This window comes from Phascolarctos cinereus, unplaced genomic scaffold (assembly GCF_003287225.1).
Source record: "Phascolarctos cinereus isolate Bilbo 61053 unplaced genomic scaffold, phaCin_HiC Scaffold_3;HRSCAF=262, whole genome shotgun sequence".
In the NCBI taxonomy this organism is placed as follows: Eukaryota; Metazoa; Chordata; class Mammalia; order Diprotodontia; family Phascolarctidae; genus Phascolarctos; species Phascolarctos cinereus.
The window spans coordinates 36,232,117-36,257,460 of record NW_027555736.1 but is presented as its reverse complement, the minus strand read 5'-3'; the positions used below and the strand labels follow the sequence as shown (position 1 = coordinate 36,257,460).

General features: G+C 35.9%; 1 protein-coding gene across 4 annotated transcripts in view; it reads right to left on the bottom strand.

Moving 5' to 3' along the window:
* MORF4L1 (mortality factor 4 like 1) overlaps nucleotides 1-25,344 on the bottom strand; it is a 41,464-nt gene that overhangs the window by 11,380 nt on the left and 4,740 nt on the right. The window contains exons 2-9 of one of the 4 annotated variants that reach the window (XM_020975969.2): nucleotides 24,227-24,273; nucleotides 19,020-19,087; nucleotides 13,942-14,058; nucleotides 12,674-12,760; nucleotides 11,517-11,597; nucleotides 9,235-9,291; nucleotides 3,078-3,103; nucleotides 219-307 (exon numbers count right to left, since the gene is read on the bottom strand). In XM_020975969.2, the coding sequence (XP_020831628.1) occupies nucleotides 219-307; nucleotides 3,078-3,103; nucleotides 9,235-9,291; nucleotides 11,517-11,597; nucleotides 12,674-12,760; nucleotides 13,942-14,058; nucleotides 19,020-19,087; nucleotides 24,227-24,273 (572 nt within the window). The remainder of the gene's footprint in view (nucleotides 1-218; nucleotides 308-3,077; nucleotides 3,104-9,234; nucleotides 9,292-11,516; nucleotides 11,598-12,673; nucleotides 12,761-13,941; nucleotides 14,059-19,019; nucleotides 19,088-24,226; nucleotides 24,274-25,344) is intronic. The other 3 variants (XM_020975970.2, XM_020975971.2, XM_020975972.2) reach the window with 3 other exon arrangements.

Here is a 25,344-nt window from a genome sequence, read left to right as displayed (position 1 = left end):
AATTTAAAAGCACCATTGTGCTAAGTGTGTCAAATGTGACTGCACAAAGTATGAGGTACCTGATTTTCAAATACTAACTATATAACGAGTCCACGATAATACTTTGATGCTGTCAAGAAAAACTTTTGTACTTTAGAATTCTGATCCTAAATGCACACCGTGAAGAGATATGGATTTATATTTATGTGTAGTTTAAAATCAAAGAAACAAAAACGTACACTTTCAACCGTTGGATCCACTCGGGCCCTTTTTTTCCGAGGTGGTTGAGGTGTCTCACTGGTACTACTACCTTCTCCAATTCCAGGAGCTAAAAGAAAAAAATAAAGAATGTAAAATGATTTTAACAAACATTTTGCTAATAAGATACTTACCACTTTAAAGAAAATATCAATTAACAGATTGTTTTCCATTTTCTTATCATTCAACCTTACATCCATTATCTAGAGGTTACTAAAAGTCAAGTTAAAGAACTGTAATGTATCTCCTCCACTCAACTAACACAAGCAAAATGTAAGGATCTTAGCATTTTGTATATGTATGTTTACCTTCCTGGGACTCATTAAATCTCCTTGACAAAGATCATTAACCCCATTTAACAGATATGAAATCCAAAAAATCAAGGCTATTGATTTATAATTAGGTCCCATTTTCTCTACTGACCATTTTCAGCAGCTTCAACAAGCACTTCTTAATCACTACACTAGATGAGAAGGAAGGCCCGTATTTCCCTATCCTTATATTTCAGGAAAGAGAATAAAAAAGCAGGAAAATGAATTAAAGAGACTACTACAACAGTGGTGGCTGCATATAATGAAGTAACATCCTAAATTTGTGGCAGTGGAACTAGAAAGCAAGGCATCAGTGGGATATGTTGGAGAATAACACTTTGACAACCGATTACAGACACAGGCAATGAGAAGAAAAAAGACAAAGATAATACTAAGGTTTCAAACATTTTGACTGGTTAAGTGGTTGAAAATTAGAAAATAAAACAGACTTTTGGCAGAAAGAAGTTACTCCATTTGGGACATGTGAAATTTATCATCTAGTTGGACATCCAGGTGTGAATAACCTCTAGTAAGCTTGAGATGCAAATCTGAAGCCCCAGAGAAAAGTTATGGCTAGAGATACTGACCTGGGAGCCATCTGCAGGGAAATCAAAGCTATAAGAGTTAATATTATCAAGGGAGAGCAAGCATACACACAAGAAAAGGAGGTGAAGGACAAACATTTGGGAACATCACCTTTAAGGACTTAGCCTCTCTCCCAATGAAAAGTCAAAAAGTGAAAGTGACAGAAAAGTTGTAGCTATGTTTTAGTTTCCAAACTTTCTTCCAAAGAAATATTTTTTATAATAAATTCATTAGCAAAATGCCTAGCAAGGTACTCATCATATGTATAACACACTAGAAAAATTAAGTGGTACAAGAGATGGAATTCAAGGCCTGGAGTCAGGAATACCGGAGTTCAAATCTAGCCTCAGACACTTCTATCTGGGTGCTCCTGGGCAAGTCAATTAACCTGGGTCTCAGTTTCCTTATTTGTAAAATGAGAATAGCAGCACCTACCTCAGGATTGTTGTGAGGACCAAATGGGACAAAGTGCTTAGCACAGTGCCTGACACATAATAGGTTTAATATAAATGCTAGCTATTGTTGTTGTTGTTATTGTTATTATTTATCATCATCATCATCATCATCATCATCATCCTAACCAGTGTTTCGGCTCACTTAAATCATCCGACTTGACCTCAAATGAGTACTTCCTAAACTTGGTTGTGTAATATTGGTGGGGAGGGAGAAAGGTAGAAGAGCAGATAGCAACTATTATTGAGGAGTATTGTCTCCAAAAAAGGCTGCTGAACAAATGTTAATAAACATATACAACAGCATACTTTTAAGGTGAAGTAAGGTCACACTGTGGCACAAATAAGGGAGTCATAAAACCAACAGATAAAAATCAACGCCCTACACGCTCTCAGTGTGCATTACTACGATTATGCTACAGGGCCCTAAAATACTTATCAAGTACCACAACCTAAAGAGCAACAAGCTCAGCGTATTAAACTTGAAAATACCCTAAGTATGTATTTCCTAAAAGTCCGTACAAAGCGAAGCAGTTCTACTTTGTTCCAAATATCTTCTACATATGGGATCTGCTCAATAAAACTTTTTGAACAGAAGGAGAATATTTGTAACCACATACCATGCATTTATTTTATAGAAACAGCTATATATTACATTGTGGAACAGATTAAGAGTTTTCAAATAAAGAGTTTCTCTACTAGTAATGAGCAATTACAAGTTTTTTATGTAAAAAATAGATTAATAGATACTTTTCCGAAGCAACATCAAAAAGAAAAAGGTCAAATTTTTAAAAATACCTATTCATTATGAAGTGTTTTATTTTTGTTAACACATCATATAATATGGAGGTGTATGCTCTTCCCCTAAAAACATGCACTGCTACTCTTTTTGTTTTTTTGAAGGCAAAGATAAAATGAAATTTTAACAAATTTTAACAAAGAAGATGGAACAAATACGTTCTCTGGCTCAAAACAGTTAAGTAGGAAATAAGCAAGGGAGAAGGCTGAACATAAAGCTGACCTAAATTTCACAGAAGGCATAAAGGATGGTCATGTCTCTGGCTTGTACTCTTTATAACTAACTTATATTCTTCACAATTGAAATGGGTTGGAAGAAGGACAAAAGCAAGACACTTTGCAACAAGGTCAAGGAAAGGAAACTAAGTAAGCCTTCTTGCTTAAACAATGATTAGCCAGGCAAATTAAGAAGTAGCACATAAAATTACAAGTTTCCAAGTCTTCTGCTAGTGGAGTTCTACAAACACCCTGTTCAAAACTTGGCACATTATACTGAAATGACCTTTATTAAAATGTTAAAAAGATACCTTTCAAACAAAAGTATTTCCTGTCATATAAAATGTGCCATATTTACAACGAACATTATTACTCTATTACAATAATTTAATGACAAATTCAATTGAAACAATGAATTTAAATTTTAGACCTCTAATAAAATGAAAATAGTCTTAAGGAAGAAAATTAACGTCCTTACTTTTCTGTTTGTTCTTTTTGGTTTTCCTAGAGGGTGGGGAGGAGAAAAGAGTGGAAGAGAAGAAACAAAAAGTTAATTTAAGTAAAATGTTATTTCCTAATTTTAAAAAAATGTCATTCCCTTCACTTTACTCAATCTTGCTGGTCAATTTGTGCAGCAATGACAGTATCTGCAAAGGACACAGGAGCATACAGATGCTCTCCTGTTCAGATCTAAAAAGCTACACAAACAACTAGATGAATTCACATCATCTCCCAAAGGATGAGGAAGAAGAAATCCAAAACCACTGGGGAGGCTGCCATGGGACACTGGTATCATCAAGGCTGCCATAAAAATACTTTGCTTTTCTTCCATGGGAGTCACTTTTTAACACAAATATTTCAAGATTCAATCATTAAAACCAGTTGTCTTATTTAAGTATATAATCTAAAACAAGAGGAAAACAACCATCACAATAATCTTTTTTATGGAAAATAGGCTGGCTTCATGCTGACATAAGTGATGCTTTAATGCTTCTACATATAACTTTATTCCTAATTCTAAATTAAAAGCTTTTAACATGTAAGTGGCAAAAATGAGATTTTAAATCATCTTTAATAGCAGCAGCATTGAAGGGTTTCGTTTTGGCCATTTCTCATTGCACTCCTCTGAGCCAAAGTTCCTTTGGTTTCAATGGCTCTGTAGGAGACACGTCCCTGAAGATCAACATCACGGTGCATAATTTTGCACAGCCCCAGTTAACATGCCACAAGTCCACGTTTTCCCCTTTCTGTGTTTAGAAACAATTTGTTTAACCTATAGTCTTCCATTTATACTACACCACAAGCTGAATGAGCACTTGATGAGTACTGGACTTGGAGTCTGACACCTACCAGCTGGGTAACATTTAACCCGAGTCTCAGTCTCCTCATCTGTAAAATGGAAATAATATGTAGCACACCTACCTCACAGGGCTGCTGTGAGGACTGAATGAGATTACATCTATAAAGCACTTGGTGATCCTTAAATCATTACATAAATGTTATTTATCATCAAACGGGAAAGACTATCTTGTCTATAGAACCCCCACGTGAATTACCTCTGGTACTAACCAAAACCTCCTCCAACGCTTCATCACAGCCAAGAAAGGACCCTGACTTCTCAAAGACTACATCAAGGATGTGGTTCCATCCACGCCAGAAAGCCTGAGAGCATACAGCTGTGTCACCAGAGCACGAGCATAAAAGCTATGTGCACAACGTCCATGCCAGAAAGCAGGATGTCTTCTGAAGGCCAATACCTACTAAGGGATAGCAAAACAGTGGGATCTGCCTATCCTGTTTTGTGGGTGATGGGGCACCCAAGGAGGGCATGTCAAAAAGAGTAAATCCTGGGTCCCTGAAGTACTGAAACATTAAAAAAAAAAGACCCATATATGAAAATATCCAAAAAGGTTAAATGGACTTAATTTCCATTGGTTTTCATCAAAATAGAAGGAAGGTAGAAGAGAAGTTCTTACTCTTTTTGTGTCATGGACCTCTCTAAACAGTCCACTTAAAGTCTATAGATCTCTTCTCAGCATTTTGTTTTAAGGCAATTGGGGATCAGTGACTTGCCCAGGGTCACACATCTATGAAGTGTCAAGTGTTTGGTCTGAGGCCAGATTTGAACTCAGGCCCTCCCGACTCCAGGGCCAGTGCTCTATCCACTGCGCCACCTAACTGCTCCACAGCATTTTTTTAAAAGTACAAAATAAAATACACAGGATGGCAAAGGAAACCAATTACAACAAAATAATTACAAAATATTTTTTTAAAAACAAGTTCCCAAACTGCAGGTTAAGAAATCTGACACAGAAAATGTTCAATTAACAAATGTTGACTGTGTTGAGAGAAAACATAACAGCAGTTTGATTAGCGTTACAATCCAAATTTACTTGTCCCAAGTGCCTATTTGTACAGTTTCAAAATTAACTGTTATTAAATAGGGTCTTAAAAGAATGAAGAATATTTTATTTTTTAGGTACTCAGCTTCTACAGTTGGAAGGAACTTCAAAAGTCATCCATATCAAGCTCATAGTAATTTCACCAAAGTGATTTGTGGAATGACCTATTTATAATGAATGTTCAGGTCTCATGACTAGCTAGACAATGGACTGGTTTTTTATTTTTGGTTTTTTTTACTACTACATGGAAGAGGTCTTTACAAACCAAATTTCAAATATAAAATTCTCTCATCCATAATCATAAACGTATATTTTTTTCACTTACATAACTAGCAGGCACACAGTGGAAAGAACACTAGATTTGGAATCCTAAGACTTGGGCTTGATTCCCAGTTCTGTCATGTGTTAGTTAGCAGGGCAAGTCACTTAACCTAAGCTTCCACTCCCTCTTCTGTAAAAGGAAGGGAATGCTGCTCATTCTCTCTAGCAGTCGTGTGGCTGGGACTGTGAGAAGTAAATAGATCAAAAATTAACTTCTTCAGTCTTTATTCCCCAAAGTCTATGAAAAGAAGGTGCAGTCTCATAAAGAAGCACTATTCCAGTGGAGACCAACCACCTCGTTCCCACTCATAAAGACCACAAAGGTATAGCTGAGAGATCCCCTGCTCATTCTAGAGATCAAGGGCCTCAAAATTATCTATAACTTTGCTTCATCCAGTCATTTACAAGCTCAGTCATACCAACCATGTACAAGTCAGTAACTATCTGGCATCTGCAACAGTGTCATTTACCTTCTTTATTCTGACAGCAAAGAGTGAATGCCAATTTCTGGGAATAGGCAAGAGATTCTACAAACCATTACTTTCATAATTACTCGATGTCTCTTTTGGTCACTGTTTCTATTTCAAATTCTCTATTACACTAAAGAAGTTATAGAGTGGGAATACAACAAATGTTAACCCAGATGGAGCCACACAACATGTTGTTGCTCGGACTAAGAGAGAAATGATTACTAGACAGTAAGCATTTAGGACACAATACAGATATTTTAGACAGGATAATAGATTCAGGAGTCTGGAGAGGCATGAGCACCAATCCCACCTCTGATACTGATAGTTACATGACCTTTGAGCCTCAATTTCCTCATCTGTAAACAATGCCTGTGGTCGCTATCTCATAAGGCTACTGCTGTGGTGAAGAACTAATGACATAGTAAATATAAAGTATTTTGTAAACCGTAAAACACTATCAGCTTTTCTTCTTACTAATGAGCAGCCAATTCAGACGTTTTATGAGAAAATTTAAAGAACTAGAAAACAGTGTGGCCTAGAGGAACCCTGGGTCCTAAGCCCAAGGTCTATTCAAATCACAAACTTGACATGACGTGGGTGGCCCTGGGTGGGCCTCTTAATCTCTTTAGCCCTCAGCTTCTTCATCTGTAAAACACAGGGACTACACCAGATGCCCAGTGCCCACAATACCCTTGGCTCTAAATCATCGTGCTCCAATTATATGCATCTCTATTCAGGATCAGCCAATGAGATACCATGTTTTGAAGCCCACAAAGAGGGAATCTAAACTCTTAACCACCTGTTGCAAATGTGAGCCTAACAATCCTATCAAATCATACTTGCTACAAGGACATTTCACCCTAATCAAACTTTATGAATTCAAAGGACTTGAAAATAAAGCGAATGTACTCTGAATTACTGATTATGGATCACTGGGGAAAAGGAGAGAAAAGTAGTTTTAAATTATTCAAATTTGAGATTCTTCTATATAATGTACATGATAAGCATGTAATCCTATTTCCTAACGGAAAAGAAAAATTTATTACTTAACTCCCCTTTGCTCTATGTTTTTCTCTTTCTATACAACCCTCTAAATATTTCAGGCATTAAAAGGCTACCAGTATAAGAAATAATATATGTTTCATTATGCTACCCAGAGAATCCATTCCACATCTTAGGCTTTTAGGAGATTTTAGGCCTCAATTCTTCCTCTAAAAAAAATCTACAGCAATGCTCTAATTTCAGCAAAACTGATATGTAAAGTACGAAAGATTTCCAAATATATGAAATTTCTATTCACCCCAATCATCAAACAAATTCCATAGTTGTTGCAAATTTACCATAGAGTTTTTACATAACATTTTCAAGTTGAAAAAGTATCCATGGCTTCTTTTTTCAAATTACCAAATGCTTAAGTAGGGATCCCAAAATTTAATTCAAGGTGTCCTAAACATGTACACATCTGAGCCTTCAGCCAGAACACCTGATTCCTGGTGTGTCCTCGGCATTCTTTCAGGTCCAAGTTTCAATGGCCCCTAGGGGAGACTCTTTTCCCCATTCCTATAACTGGGGCCTCTACCAGAGTAGAAAAGGAGGACTGGTACTACATGTGTCTCAAAGATTACAAGAAAGTACCAGGAATCATATATTCAAGCTACCATGAGTTCTTAGGTCAGACAATAACTCAAGAGATATAAGCACAGAAGCTATATCCTTTTGTCTCTATACCTACCTGTTTCATCCCTAATTATATCCCCTGACTTTAAAAATCTTTAAACATTACACTTTTCAAGACTCCCACCTACAGCACCATGGAAAAATCTTGTGATCCTGGGTAAGTAACAACCTCTCTGGGCCTCAGTTTCCTCAAATGTAAGATGAGAAGCTTGGACTAGAAGATCTCTAGTGTCCCTGCAAATTCTAAAACATTGTGATTGTTTAAAAAGAAAAAAGTTAATGATGACAGGTGAATGAACACAATGAAGAGAGAGTTAGTTGGAAAATGGGCTGTCACAAATACAAAGAACAGGAATAACTAGTAAAGTATGGAAGCTGTTGAGATAATCCAGTAGGATACCTGGGCCAAGATTTGGTGGGAAAGATAGGAAAACAGAATTCAGTAAACAAAGTTGGATAGGCCATTACTGAAAAGTGAACCAGAAAGAAAGGAAGGCGCCAAAAAAAAAAACAACCTACACAAACAAAAATTATGTAGTTCTCACAGCAGCCCAGGTATTGAAGATATAAATTATAAAAAAAAAACTAGATATTAGGCCCATGAATATACCACCTAAAGACATTTTAAAATGTTTTACAAAGCATTCATAAAATTAATGTAATAAATAAGACACTTATTAAGTGTCCCATGTCCCTTACAGTTTATGTAACTATTCATTTGGGGAATTAAAAACTCTATTATAAACACTTTACTGTACTGAACACAGTGAAAATATTTGAGTTTCTTATTTTTTAAAAACAAACAGCCTATAACTTAAAATCTTGCTATATTAGAGGGCAAACAAGCAACTTGTAAACCATTAAAGTAGTACATAAACATAAGTTATTGTGTAATAAACAAAAAAGAACCCAAGCCCAAGGTTCTCGAGCTTGTTTTAATACTGTGAACATGATGGCATCGGAAAATGCAAAATTCAAAAGAAAAGAAAGGCCTTCATTGCAAATGCATTACGGACTGGCTTTTTTGCTTCTCTAGTTCTAAATCCAGACCATGAATTTATTGACAGTAACTAACTTCACAAAAAGTTTCGGACATAAGTAACAGAATCCAGTCAATAATTTATTCAAATGATGGTATATGCCAATATTTTATGATGAACTTAATTCATCAAAGGAAGAACATTTATACTGATTCAAAATTGAACTTGACACAGAGTTCAACTATGAATCAAATTACTGACTTCAGTTTGATACTTCAAATAAAGACCAACTGTGAGCAAAAAAGAGAAATGCTACATGTATATCTTTTGACTACACATAACATTGGTCATTATGATTCAATTTCTAACTGAAACTAATTTATAAGTGCAATTTTAATGAGGCCTTTAGGCCACTGCTGCCACAACTTATTCTTAACAACTTTAATCTTTAATCTTTCGAGGAGCTACATAACAAAAATATGTACAAACAGCTGACAATTTTGTTTACTAATAATCACATTTATATCAAAAAAGAGATGCAAAAGTTTCCAAAAGTAATAAACTGAGCAAAAAATACTCAGTGAAACTCCAAGAGATTATTTCCTAAACTTAAAAATCTGAGTACTAATACACCCAACTGAACAAAGTTATCAATGATAAAATCCAAACAAAGCCTAAAAGATTTCTATTATGCATGATTAAGAACACTCTTATTAAACCTACAAAAGCAAGGGAACACGGATATCAGGATGAAAATCTGGTATGACAATCCATCCTTAACTCACCGCATTGATATTGCAGAGGTCTCCAAACAGCGAGTGATCCATCTGTTCTGAAAAAGTCTAGGCACAATGGGTTATGGTAAGGACAGAGTGTCAGACCTGATGTATAGTCTTCAAAGAAATGAACCTTACTTTCCAAAGTAAACCAAAGCTTTTCTTAAATGGAAGCTATTTCCATGTGACCTCCATGAAAGAACTTAGACGTATAAGGGTGTGTCTTCAAATTAACTTTTATGCAGTGAAACTTCATTATAATGCACTCCATCCTTATATTTCATAGCCTTAACTTGTTTCTAATAGTCTCAGCAAAGGGTTCCTAAAACAACATAATCCTTAAAGCATTTAGCCCGTGTGTAAGCTTCAGCAACTCAAACTCTTCCCCCAAAGTATTATAAGGAAGCTTCACTTTGTAGATTTTCTTAATAACGATCCTTATATTTTAGTGGCTGAGACTCCACCAAATATTTCATAGTCTAATATAAAAATACATATCATATAGTAGGCACTTACTATTCAATTTAATATTATATAATAATCCCAGGGACAAAATGCAGTATCTCTGAATTCCTAAGTCTTTATTTAGTAAAAAAAAGTTTTTCTTGAATATTTCGTTTACATTTCTATCCCAGGTTTAACATACAGTCCTTAAAGAACTTGATGTAAATCAAAACATTACTTTAATTTTACATTTCTACAGAATCAGAAGCTTACTGCATTTTTATATCTCATTCGCTACCACTCTTACTGCATGCTACTACAAAGACTAATTTCCCAAAGAACCAAATCACTAAAATGTTAACACATGCAACAAAGGAAACCTATTAAATACCAACTAAACAGTGGTTAAGAGTACCTAGTGACTTAAGACCACCAGTTAATACTCCTATTTTAAGAAAAACAAAAAATGCCACCACTTATTTTCTTACAAATAAAAGATAAACTTTTTTAAAAAGGTCAAAATACAAAACTAGTGTATATTATTTATAACTTCAAAATGAACCAACTTAAATGAAAACCTCTAACATGCATCAACTGCATTTTCAATTTTAATTCTGCAATACTTTTTTTTTAAGTTTTTAGGCAATTGGGGTTAAGTGACTTGCCCAGGGTCACACAGCTAGTAAGTGACAAGTGTTCGGTCTGAGGCCGGATTTGAACTCAGGTCCTCTGACTTCACGGGCCAGTGCTCTATCCACTGCGCCACCTAGCTGCCCCTTAATTCTACAATTCTAAGTAGAACTAGAATCAACAGGATGTGATGAACTATACCACTAATTTTTTTGATTTTAAAAAAAGTGCACTAGGGCAGGAAGATAGCTACATAAATAGAAAATACTGGCCTTATTAAATAAAACCGCCTTTTAAAATTCAACCCAAAAATGGCAAATACAAGAATTGTGCACATCTGAAAAACTGAGAATTGGAAGTTACATGAAAAACTTACGATGAATTTTGAAATGGCTTACAAGTATGAGTTGTGGATATTGATGGTTACTCTAGGTTTCTTCTACACAGAAGTCAAAAGAAATGGTTTGTAAACACTATATTCTAACATAAGAAAGAATGAAATTAATTCTATCACCTATTCCAAGAGGTAATGAATTTCTGTTCTGCGCTTAGTAACCCTCATTCATAAATAAGTACATTTACTGAAGAAAAGCTTCCTTCTTCCACCCTCTTATATGCACATGTACATGTACATGTAGATGGGAAATATGTTAATATCTATAATCTTTATCCTACTTAACTCTCTTTAATGAAACTGGAGTCACCATACTGATCCCTAGACTAGCCTTTTGCTTTCCCAAGGAAATTCCTTGCTTTTTTTCTGACCCTTCATCTCCAGCCAGCCACCTCACAAATTCATGCCACCAGTTACAAAGTGATTTAGGTAAAAGTGTGGGTGGCTCAGACACTGTCATTACTAAATAAGCATCTGAAAGCTCATCCTTCCAAGTGTTAGGGCAGTCGTGTCATTTTCATATGTGAAAGATAACTTATCACAGGCATCTATGTATACACACCCTACTAAAAAGGGGAAGAGAGAAAAAAATAGCCAAGAAAAAACTGATGGAAAAATAGCTTTGCATAAGCCATATTCAACAACTTTAATATATTAATTATGCACACTGGAATTTATTCTCACTGTTCCCAAACATGGAGTTTTATTTGTATAAAGCCAAACAATGATAAAAAGCTTACACAAAGAAGCTTAATGTGTATCTATAAAAGATGATATATAAAATGCCAATCTCTCACACCAAATAAAAGACAAAGCTTCTTACGCTTCAACATTTTTCTGCTGTAGACCAGATGTCTTCTTTCCTGGAGCTGCCCCTCTCATCTTCCCTTCTGCATACTGCTCCCTTCAAAAAATGAATTCAATAAAAAAAAATCTTAAAATTAAAGCATTCCAAAAGAAAGGATACTGGGCTGGTTTAACTACTTCTAAGATATCCATACCAATAACACTCAAGTGAGAGAAAGAAAAATTCAGCTGTCCTCTGTGGATTTCCAAAGGGAAGCTTCCTCAAAACTATTAAGGCTCAGGTACAACGTCAACATAAGGAGACGGGGTTCAGTGTTAGTATAAGGAGAAAGGGTATCTAACCTATAACTTAAAAGTCCATAAAAAGCCCCTAAGAAGAGAAAGGGAAGAAGCCTAAAAGCCATATTGAAAATAAATTTAAATGAAGACTAGAGAAGTTTCTGTCTCATTTACTTGGAAAACAATTCTATTTTATTCTCAAAACAAAGCCTTAAGACTACTCAGAGTAGTTTCCCTTCTAATACCATTTTATCATCTAAAACGTATTTCAATTCTAAGAGAAAAAAAACCTCAGATGGAAAAAATGAAACATCAAAATCACAAACTTGTATCAGACTTCCTTTAGAAAAAATTAAAGAGCAAAAAAAGCAAGGGGGGGAGCTAAGGGCTTGGGAGAATTATTCCACAGTCCTTTAGAATCTTCCAAGGACCTCCTGCTCCTGGAGGATAAAGAACACAGTGGTACATCACTAGGAAGCAAACTTGAGAACAGCACTGAATCATATATGACTCACCCCATCCTCCCCACCCCACACCTTTATGTGAAACTTTCAGGACTTAAATTTTATAACGTATAATCTCTCCAAGCCACTCAATAAAATGAGCTATAAAAATTCCACCTACAGTGGAGTTAATGCTTCTGTCTCCTCTGCTTCTAGACTGGCTCTGATGACAGAGATTCAAGCAGTAACAAGCACTGAAAGCCTGCAGGGGCACCTCCATTTCCTTAGCAGAGAGTAAAAGTCTTGCCTGTATAGTTTCAGTTACAATCCAATAGGTAACACGTACCCTACAACTACTCTACAGCGGAGTCAAATGTTCTTCCAGTCAAGCATCCAAAAACTAATTTACAGGGATTATGAGCCTTATATCTATTTTCCAAAATAAACTTACTGATTGGCTTTCTGAAGCTCTCTCTGTTTCTGAAGATTTGTGTCCACGTATTTGAGTACTCTGCTTTCTGGAACCCATTCATCCCAGCTGCGGGTAGAAAAAAGTTAAAAGATCAGTCAACACTTAGTATCACTACTTAGAATCTGTTCCCAATCATTATTTGAGAGACCCAAGCAGATAAACAAGATTGTTCTGAATTAAATTCGATGAACTGGTACTATGTGTCAGGGAGCAACTAAAAATATTCTCCCCAACTCGAGTTCTTTTTCCAGCAGAGTCCAAAAAGCTTTTCAGTCTCTCCCAAGCAACGTTATAATTCTAACACTTCTCAGCACAATTCTAAAAGCAGTTTTAAAACAATTATTTTGGAATTGGCATAAAGTGGTAGTTAATGTGTATAAATATATATATTTTTAAAACTGCACCTTTACAAGATTCACAGAAGCAATATTCAACACTATGCAAAGCATTACATTAATCCAAAAGTTTAAAATGCCATAACGAAGCACAAGAGTCTACAAACTGATTCTGTTAAAGATTAAAGTTGACTAGCTTTCTCTGATTATTAATAAATAGTTCAACATGTGGTCCTACAGATGTATTTCTAAAGCAATCTAGATATTATTCAGTCTGTTGTTTTCTTATGAATGACAGTCGTAAAACGTTTTCTGAACACTTTTCCCCCTCCAAAATGCTCAGGGGGTCAACTTAAATTATCTTTAGCATATACACTACAGCTAAAACTTACAGAGGATACCATTCCAATCATTAGTCTCCCTTATCACAGGTTACTGCAGGCAGGACAATTCCTTCACCTGCCTTGTTGCTGCTAAGGTATTTTATAATGCCATTCGGTCAAGTACACCAACCACCCCCAATTCTAAAAGCTCCTTCCAATCAAGAGTTTCTGGTATGATATTGCAAAGAAAAAAGAGCGGGAAAAAAAAGCCATCCCCAAATAAAAAAAAAATTAAGAAGAAAACCCTAGCGAAGGGATGCGGCCTTTTGGGGTGTCAAAGTTAGTAATAAGCCTTTTCTCCTGCTGATGGAGCTCCTTTAGTAACACAGTTCACTGTGTCCTCAAAGCAAAGAGGAAAAGTTTTGGTTGACTAACTCCCCACTTCTTTGACCTCCTATTTAAAATGAACAAAAAAAGAAAAAGAAAGGAAAAACCACACTTTCTATCTTAAAAAAAGAAAAAAAGAGGGAGGGCATCCCCATAATCCTCAATATGATTTCCTAGAGAAAACTTTAAAACATGCATTTACCTAGAGGTCAGGAAGGGGTGGTGTACTGAGGGAGCTCCTTCAGGAACAGGAAAAATGGCTACAATATCCTCACGTGTCTTCAAAGTTTTTTCAGAGCGCCTGGGCCTCACAGCACTTCTGATGTAGACAGCATAGTACAAAGTAATCTCAGTAACTACGTGCAGAATTTAGCTTAAGCTTTATTTAGATTTATTTACAAATGGAGTATTTAAATGGCTGTATCAATCATTTCTAATAGGTTCTGAAGACTTTAGATTAGAACAAGTATCTTAGCATAAAGGATTGGCAGAACTATTGAACTTCTTTTAAAAATTACACATTAATTTGTTTAAAAGGAATTTCAAATTTTGGCTTGGGGTTTTGTTCTGTTTCTTCTTAAAGGAAACATTGTATCCCCATTTTGATGAATTAGTTCAAAACAAGTTCAAAACAAGTTATGAATCAAGATATGACTAATTATTTTCCATGAGCCTTCCAACTACTAATAACTTCCCCATTAGCCCTTCTCAAAATTGCATTAAAATATATGAGACAATACTACTAGGATTAATAGTCTGATTCTCTTTTAGATAATTTAACAGAGGCTTGCCTCCTTATAGCCTGCCAATATGTGAACACGCAGTTTTGACATCAAGAAGCTTTAAAAAAAATTTAAGCCACTCTGTTGTCCCTCCCCCAAAGGATTTTTAAAGCCTTTTACAAAGTATTCATCTTGGCCAACATTTCTATATAATTATCAATTTATAATGAGTAGTTAATACTTCAATTTATGCAGGAAGTATAAATGGCTAACACTTTCTAACCTAAAATTTTATCAAGTTAATTTAGCAGCTTAAATACATAAATGTCACACTGTCCCTCTGATAATTTTATTTTTTTAATAAACACCTTTTCTATTTTCAAACTTCAACTAAAAATAAAGTCACTGCTATACTTCCCTTTATTTATTTTGGGCTAAATAATTTTACTGAACTACTAGGAAATATGCATTCAAAAGTCAAATATCCTTTGTTCTGACATCACTACTAATAGACAGCTTAGTGGATGATTAAAACATGAAAACTTAATAATAAAAATAGTATAATATTCTATTATATATTATATATAATATTGTTATATATGTTATAGATAATATTTTAATAATAAAAATATGAAAATTTAAGATTACACATATTGCCTATGATACAATTGTCAAGTTGCCAATCTATTGATTAAAGTCTCATTTTCTAAAGTGTCAAATAGCTGACAAATGATTAATAAATAATAAATAAAACCCAAAAGCTATCCAGTCTACCTACAGACTGAAATACAATATTCAGGACACTACTGCCAGGCTAGAACTTTTCAAATCAGTTTTAATTTAGAAATCTCCAGTATGACTACTGGGAGGCAAATCTAGGACCAATTTTCTGAAGTTACATATACTCCTATTTCTTTCCTAAGTCACCGACAGAAAATGGAAATTTTTTTTTCAGATGCATTTTACTTTCTGTCGATGTACATAAAGAGTTTAGGGATAAGTAAAAATTATCTTTAACATCTAATTTTTTTTAAGGAAAGGTTATACAAGGCTGAATTTGTTAAAAGAAAAAAGTAATTAAAATTGGCTCTAGCTTGCAATTTGCTCAGAATGCTAGAATATTAACTCCAAACCTGAACACTCCTTATATGGACTAATTGGGTTTGGGGGCTACCAAAATGTAGAACAAAAGCAGCTACTCTTTGCTTTCCTAACTTTAGATAAAACTACAAGCCCAATAAAAATAAACCCAGAATTAAGCATGTCTACATGAAAGTATGTATTAAAAAGAAGATCTCAGTTGGCCACATCTGCTGCCCTAACTTTTTTGTAGGTAGTTTGGACTCCCGTATCTCACTATGCAACCTTTCCTAAGGATTCTACAAGACCCAGACATGACCTCACTACCCCGTCTCCGATCCCCTAAATGTGGCTTTGGGTTGCACAACACTTATAAGACTGTATTTTATGTATCTATCAAGTGCAAGATTCTCACAAACAAGAGTACAGAGCTTCCTGGATGATGAATCAGAGCCAAAAAGAGAGTTTAGTGCTGACAATCTTCACAAATACATGTGATTGCCACAGTCTCCAAGTTTATGCCAGGGAGCCAAAAATCTGTAAACCTTTTCTTATGTTCACACCTCTAAGGAGGCAGAAAGTCTAACTACTTAACCAATGAATTTATTACTCCTTCTTCCCTGGTTTCTTTCACGCATTTTAAGCACAGAGTAATGCTGTTTCCTTGACTATCTGAATGCCGATGGGCTGTCACTAGAAGACTAGAAGTCTGAAAAGAGAGCAACGTCTACACATCAACAGTTAATTTTCAAATAAGGAGAAGATGACAATCTACTAGAAAACCACGTACTGTGTGAGACAACATACCAAGATTTACAGGATAAACAATTAACAAATGGATTCTGCCAGGTAATGGAACAAATGGAGTATATATTTTACTGACACAGAAACCTTATTTCTAACAGGCCAAAAAACTGGAGCTCCTAGTTATTTCCCAAATTATTAAATATGAAAGCTTAGTGTTGCTGGCTGGACTTTCTTTTCAATCTATTAAATTATTACAATTATTACAAACTGCTATTTGGCAACAATTACATTACATACAAATCAGCTTCAAGACCATGCTAATGGAGGGAGGTTCCACCCCAGAATTCACCATACTGATGAAATTAAAGGTGTATGCAAAAATAGAAAATAAAAAACAACAACAAAACTACATATTTTAACACCAATTAAAACACTAATCAAAGAAATAAGTAGGCATTTAATTAGCTCCTTAGACATCACAAATAGTACCCTGCAGCTACTACAAAAACATATACAATAATGCTATTGTCTGTCAGAATGATGAAAATAATACTTTGGGACTGGCTTCATAGAGACAAGAACAAAAAGTTAGCCTAATCAATGTTATGTGAATATAAACTAACACGCTTTCAAAAACCTAGTACTTAAGTTCAAAGAAAAAGCAGCAATATGATCCTGAAAGGTGCTAGATCTTAACCCCTAAAAGAAGTAAGTGAGGTAACTGCTGATGGGAAAATCATTTTGGGAAGCAGACATGTGGGTGGAAACCAACAGAGATTACAAAGCACAATGCTAGAATTTAAGTGGCAATGTAACAGGCTCCCTGTTCACACCTATGAGACTTTTTTCAGACTACAGGTAATAATCACACATCCTTAACACTAAAATACCCTTTTCTCTTTCTATGACATTAACAGAAGTTACTATGTCTAATATATAACACGTACCTTCGGGAGCTCCAAAAAATTTGCTAACAGAATGGAAGATTTAAAAGTGAGATTGCTTGCCAAATTATCACTATGCTAACGAAATAGTTCCACCACCTCTCCAGAATCAAACCTGTTTGGCCCAGATGACACCAAAGGATAAAGAAACATAAAATCAAAGGCGGAAAAGTGAAATACTTTGTGCCTAGGAAACATTGCCACACCAATCGCCAGCCAGTCTGTGCCCCACTTTTCAGCGCCTTCCTACTTACCACGTGCATCTAACAAGGCCAAGCTTCTACATCAAGAATCTCACAGGCCAGGCAGATTCATAAGGAAACAAACAACTGTTTGCATGAGTGCACACCAGAACCCAGACAGACAGACCGACAGAGAGACTACAAAAGATGATGCTGGTCCCAAGAAACAACAAGTAATAGTATGCTGAAAAGCCTGATGAGAGCTACCAACACTACAGAAAACTCAAAACAAATGCCTTACTGAAGGGGGATTCTCTTTGCAGCTGAAGGACAAAACCCTGCTGGTTAAATTAAAGTTAATCAATCTTATAGCATGTGAAAAAAGAAATTACAGGTGCTCCATCATCCTGGAGAACTAAAAATAACATCTGGATCTTCCTGGAAACTGGTGAGCAAATTCCAAAATTACTGAGGTCTTTGACTCAGAGATCCATGGGCACATGTATTCATCATGACCCAAAGCCCACAGCAGACCAATTCTCAAGATGAGAAATAGCCCTGGGTGACTAAGATTCTACACCTGATCTAAAAATGCCTTGTACAAAAAGGTGCCAAATTTGAAATCACGTTCTGAAAACGTGTGATAGTAGCATTATGAATTTGGGCTTATTTAATCCTTTTTTAATGTTTTGGTCACCCCATGAGAAATAATCACCTCTTTATAACAATACACATCTGTTGGCTTTAAAAAAAAAAACTTGCATTAAGGTTTCAAGGTACAGAAAATGAATGACATATTGACAAATTGTATCTGAAGACAGCATATGTCTACACTATATATAATGTATGCCTATACAGAGAGAGATGAAGGGCTGAAATAAAAGCTGGTTTTTCTATTTCAGCTGCCTCTTCAATACAGGGTCACTATCCCAATGTGGCACAGGACTTTCAGTTGTCTGAAAAAGGCCACTTACAGCATATTCCTGGCATAAACTAGAAATGCTCTTCTGGAGCCACTGAGAGTTCTGATTCACTGCGGAGTAGCTGTATACTAACAGGCCAAAAAGCTGAAACTAGAGCTTACGTTTCCAAGTCAACTGAGAAGCCTTCTGCACAAGGAGAAGACAGTTATCTTGTTATGAGCCCAACTTTCCTATTCATTCTATTCACATACAATGTACCTCTGATAATACTAAAATCTGACATAGAACAAAATAGGCTGGGATCACTGTTACTAAATCATATCATGAAATTACTCTGTGCACAGACAGACAAACACACTTATTCTCAAATCAAGCAATTCTTTCTTAATAAGTAAACTGTTGCCAATCAAGGATCTAGGTTCTTAGTTCAGTGAACATTTAACTCATGCTCCAAAGAATTAAGTATATTCTAAATAAATGAAATGGCTAAAAAGGACCTTATGTGCTTTCTCTTAATTTCTTTCGTCACATTACCATAGCTTAAAATCACTTGTGAAAACATCAAGTTTCTAGAAGCTCAAGCTTGTGCCAGTTCATGACCCAAACTCTTTTGTGACTTTACTCTGGTTTAAAGGGTAGGTAAAAAAAAAAAAAGGCTTGTGTGCAGAGCTCCAATACTCACTTTTTATTCCAACCACTGTAATGTATAAAGTATTTCACTTGCTTGTCCTTTATGGCAACCTTTACACACTGAAACAAAGAAGAAAACAATTGACTCAGATATATCACTTTTTAGAAGTCTCCAAATTCTTTAAGTCTTCAGCATCTTTACAAGAAAGACTGCTAATTAAGAGTTAAGTCTATAAGCTAATTTAGTCAGCCTAAAGATTTTAAAGGATGGCTGACAACAAAATCTAGTCAAATTTAAGTGGAGTAGAGAGAAATCAGTTTTACTTAAAATAATGTAATAAAGAAAAAGATTTTTAGAATTAACTAAAAAAAGTCATATGCTAACTTCTTAAAACACCACATTCATTTTTAAATGACATAAACATATAATTTAAAAGAAAACATTCTGTCAAAACAGAAGCAAAAATTAGAATTACTAGGAAAAAGACCTATCCAAAAAAAGGCTAGCTTTTAAATAACTAGTTACACACCCAAAAGAAGTTATCACTGCAGGAATATCAAGAGTTAACAGAGGTCAACAATATCAACAATATTTTAAAAATTAAGATTACCATACCGTTGGGTTCTCAGGGAACAAATTCGGGTGTTTGGAAACCAGGAATGGTTCATTTACATAAAAAGCCAACAAAAACTAAGTGGTCAGAGGGAAACACGGAGGGGAAAGGGCAGCAGAGACATCAACACACAAAATTTATACTGACATTTCTTTTCCCCTTAGAACCAAGAAAAGAGGCATAAGTAAATATTTTCAAAACATTTAATATAGAATGAGCAAATGTCTCTCTTCTCAGTAAAGATTACAAACCTTCAAATCTATAAATTCACAAAATTACTCGCCAGATACGGTTGAAGTTTTTCCCCCTGCTTTTATCGGTCTATTTGGAGGAGGCGAGGGACTTTCACTATCCATGGCTCTCTTGAGAACAAGGTTCATCTGCAGTTTACATTGTTTAGGATACCTTTGCCAGCAATATATGCTACTAACTCAAACTGATATACAGAGTGTTCTCAGTCTTAAGTTTCAAGCTACTGAAGCTTCAAAAGCTTCACTAAGACTTTGGAGACACCCTGGACTATTTCCTAGTTTAAAATGCTTTAAAGTTGTTTTTAAAAAGGCTACTGGTTATTTCTAACTGACTATAGGCAGCAATCAAATTATGAGTTTTGCAAAAACTGGTGGCAACTTTTATTTACAATTTCACTAACTGTGGTAGATTCTTAAAAATACATCTTTAATCTTGGTAGTCCTATTGAAGAAACAAGTTCTCATCTTGAGATGCTTCTATTTGACAATGTTTCAGTCACATTCAGGTGAAGAAGTTCTTCAAATAAAGACAGGTCCTGCTGTTCAAATAATAATTAAAAGACATTTCAATTAAAGTACTATAGTTAAAATTTTTAGCTTTTTGCTGCCATAGTTAAAAATTTGACAACTTACTATTAAGCTGACAAAATAACATTAAAGGAATCAACAGATGCACCATGTATTTATTTTTATCGATCTCATTAAGATCCATATTTATATCTACAACATATACAAAAAACACAACTTAGAATACCTGAAGCTTCTGATATTTTGAATGCAACAATTTCAGAATTCAAAGGGTGCATACATGCGTACACTTATATCAGGTATCAGCAGTAAGCGTGGATGTTTCCATGGGAAACTTCTGAAAATTAGTCTCATTACTTACGCCATTCTATTTATGTGACAACTTACAGAACATAGAGAAGTTATTTTTATACACATAGTAACAAATGAATTAACATGGTACATAGTATCTGTAGGCAAACACTGTATCAACCCACACATCTTTAAAAGGCAAAATCACAATACACTTGCTAAAAATCAAGGCCACCTTGAACACCGGTACTAATCAAGGGAATCGGTAGCATAAAACCCAACATTCCTTTCTACCTTGTTTTTTAGAGGCGGTGGTGCTAGGAAAGAGAAATAAAGGGCATCCCTCTCCTTCCTAATGTTGTTCCCTTTCCCTACAAAAATACTTTAAATACTTAAATATGATTTTTTAAACTTTATTTACTCTGCAAGGCCTTGTAACTGCCTATTCTCATACTTCCTTGAACTGGGCTCCACCACCTCTCCATTTCCACTCTACTTCAGTCAGTGAGGAAGGAAGTTATACCTTAAGATCTCACCACTGGGACAGCTAGGTGGTGCAGTGGATAGAGCACTGGCCCTGAAATCAGGAGGACCTCAGTTCAAATCTGGCCTCAGACACATAACACTCACTAGCTGTGTGACCCTGGACAAGTCACTTAAGCCCAATTGCCTTAAAAAAAAAAAAGATCTCACCGCTGCTGGCATCTGGTACACCTTCAAGGTCCTAAACTCTGAAATGCTCCTCCTAACAAGAAGCTCACCTTCCTCTCTCCTCCCTCTGGCCCCTTCATTTAGCCCTATCTGTTCTTCAGCATCACTGTTCTATTCTTTCAGATTATCTCAGACTTACCTTACTCAATTAATACTTCACAGATACAACCTTCCAAACAAGCCAGATATGCTCACTTTGACCCTGTCCTAATCCAAGCCTCTCTATTCTCCTGCCTTCATTCTGTACCGTTCCCCATACCTAGAACATGCTCCTCCCTCTCTGCCCTCCCCTATCTCCCTCATCTCTGCCTTTTGAAATCCCCTATAACTCCATGCAGTCTTCCTGGACTCCTGACCCAAAACAAGGCTAATAAGCTGTGTTCTCTCATTCGTTCTCGTCTCTCTCTCTCTCTCTCTCTCTCTCTCTCTCTCTCTCTCTCTCTCTCTCTCTCTCTCTCTCTCTCTCTCTCTCTCCCCCCCCCGCCTTCCTCAATTTAGCACTCTCCCTTTCATTAGTTATTTATGAACATAATCTTCCCTCTTCCTACTATACACTCATTGAGAAAAGGGTATATATCTCTTTAGGACGTAGCACAGTGCCTCATATATAGCAGGCATGTAATCCATGATTTATGTTGGTAAACAATAAAGCTTAAAGACGATAACCAAGGACACCATCTCCTTAGAAAATAAGCGCATCTGCAAAACACCAGGAAAGATCACCAATGATTTGCTAAAATTCACCCCACTACACTGCAAAAGGCAATGGTAAGGAAAGTGAGGGTGCAGAAAGCTTAACATGACGCCCAACTAAACCATATGATCTCAGACACACTGGGAATGGGAAGCACTGAGTGAAGTGGGGCAGGTCCCTCAAGTGTCTTCACATGACTTCTCACTATAAATGACAGCAGAAATAGCACATTTAGATTCCAGGACCTGAAGATGCTATAGGAAGGAGAAGTTGGAGCCTAAAAAAATGACATTTTAAAGACCAGACCAAATACAGAAGAAATACTTGAAGGAGGCAAAACAACTTCAAATTAGCTAGAGAAGAATGAAAAAAGGAAACAGGGGAGGATCCCAAAGAATGGCTAACATTATTACACCAAAAAAAAAAAAACCAAGCAGGAAGGCATAAGCAACCCCAGCCTTTGCTCATCTTTATAATCTTTATAAGAACAGCCTATACACGTAATCAAGGATGTCCTTGATGAAAACATAAGAACCTTCTGCAGATGAGTATAGCACATCATACAGCCATGGGGTGGGAAGACCACAAGGATCTCTCCCTATCTGCATGTGACCAACTTGGACAGTGCAAAAAGGTCTTAAAAGCTTCCCACCAATAAGGTCTCCACCACAAATGCAATATCACATTTAGATTCTTTGAAAGTGTGTATTCATAGACCTTTGTTAAAAAACCCAGAGCATAAACATAAAATAGGAAGCAGTACCAAAAACTATCGTGGAACGTGGCCTTATGGGTGGTGAGCCCTCAGTCCGTTGATGATCCTGTGCCAGATGGCCCACTAAGAGAACCTCATGAAATCCAGAGCCATTCAAAAAAGATTGGCCGAAGCAATCTATACAGGAAAAACCAAATGGATGCAAAATACTCATTGCCCATATGATGACATAGTGTTAGCAGTCATCAAGTTAACTAAATAGGTACACATACTGTAAACAGGCACTGCAGATGGACGACAATCCAGGACCCAGAGGTGAACAGGGGAAAAGGAGACAGATCGATTTCATTCAGGAAAATGCATAGCACTTCCAATAAGCCCCAACTATGCTAATGTACAAAAGACCAACCTAGCCACACTAATATTCTTCTGGCAATGTTACTCACGTGAAAATAACAGAACAGTACAATCCCAGAAGAACCATAACTGCAGGTGACCCAAAAGGCAATGAAGAAAGAACCTGGTGGGTATAACTGGGCTATAATACCACAGATAATGATCTGCAAACGCGAAGTGGTTCAAAAGATAATATCAAGGATAGGTGACTCGAAAGGAAGACAGTTCAGTCATGTTTCAAGAATAAGTCACACTATACGGACAGTCCAAGGGCAGCAGTGTTTTCCATGAGATATTAAAATATCAAGGGAAGACTTCAAATCAGGTCTACTTTCCTCTTTTGGTAGGTCCTCCAGAGAAGCTACATGGAAGCACGTGGACAAAATTCACACAGGATGAAAAGTCATGAATGGCTTGCAATCTGCACTGTTGAAGGGAATAAACAGATGAGATTCACTCAAGTTTACTAGTAAAATTAGTTTGTTTCCACTGAGCATAAAGTGTCATTTGCAAGATAGAGGAAAAACAAATCTGAAATTGGAACTTAGGCAAAGATAGTTCACAGAATGGGTAATTCTACACACATGAAACTGAAAGTCAAATACACTGCTTTAACTAATTTTTCAATGTCAGGCTTAACATTTAACCTGGTATAATGAAATGCTTATCTGACATCTGTTTGCATAATAACATGACCTTATATAGCTAATATCTAAACCCAGACTTATAACTTGAAAAATAAAGCATAAAAGATGGCAGCTTTCCCTCAATAGACAGCGCATGTGTTTTTTCTACATATTAAAAACCAACTCCTTGCTGCCTCTTCCTTACAACTCCTGCAGTTCCTCCTTCAGCAGCCTGGCAGGGACAATGTTTAATGAGTACTAGAAGGAAAGAAGTTAAGCAGATGTATGGAAACAGGGGGGAAAAAAGGATAAAAAAGTAAGTATCCTACCAAAGCAAGAGATAAAGAGAGAATGCTGAAGAAAAACTGTATCTAAGAAAAACCAATTAGAAGTAGCTCTCAGGAACCTGGTAAAAGAAAAAGAGGTTTCCTACCTTTGCTTCATAAAGGAGCGGTCCATGAAAACACAGCACGCGTTCACCTGTAAAATATTTCAAATTATTCAATTAATCCATAATTGTATAGGTTCAAGATAATCGATAATGAAATAAAGTAACTACCCATGCCTCATACTATACAACCAGTAAAATCATAAAGCTAAGTGGAGCTAAGGAGAACTTCAACATTTCAGGTCAAATTTCAAACATATATACAAATGAGCAGGTTTCTGTTACATGAACCTGAGACAAACACAGGCAGTCAATGAAATTTTTTAAAAAAAGGTAGAGTTTATATACCTGAAATTGTTAGTTTGTTACATGAGCAGAAACTATGTCTTTCCCATGACCTTTACCTGAATGTGAGGCAATATAATCTATATACTGAAACTTCAACATCTTTCTTCTAAGGGCCCTTCAACTCAAAATTCCATTTTTTGCCTTTTTTTCCCCCCGCATGCCGTGCATTTTGAGGGTACCCCATTCCATATGAATCCACATGACACAATTTTAAAAGCTAAACAGTTATACAAATGACTAGATGAAACCTGCAAGCCTAAAATCAGTTGGAAATTAGAGGTGAATCCTAAATTTCCAGCCCTGGTCTGTACATTCTTGATTTAGTTCTTGTCCCTAAATTCCCTGCAGATCAAAAAAAGAGAGAAGAATCCCTGAAGGTAATTCAGGCTTAGAGGTAAGTATAACTCTATTGTTTCTAAGTTATTTAGTACAATTAGGCTCATCAATAGGGTCAACATAGTCTTTAATGAAATCAAAAAGAATACCAATAAGCCCACTCCACCAGGCTCCAAAGTTGTTACAGGTTAAAAAGAGTTCAAGTGATTCAAATAGGTGATCTATTTCTGAATCAAAAAGTGGTTTAAAATACAATTGTTTTCTCCAATTTTTCTGGTAGCTTCTGCTTTGAAAACAGGATGTCAAAAGTCAATCTCCCCTTTTCACAAAGGAGCAATAGTTAAATGAGCATACACAAATTGGACCATTGTCCCTTGTGTAAAAATAATGGTACTTTAAAAATGAAGTACTGAGACATCACAAAAAAAAGTTTACTTATTAGTCTTAACACATACATATGTCACTAACCTGATCTTTTA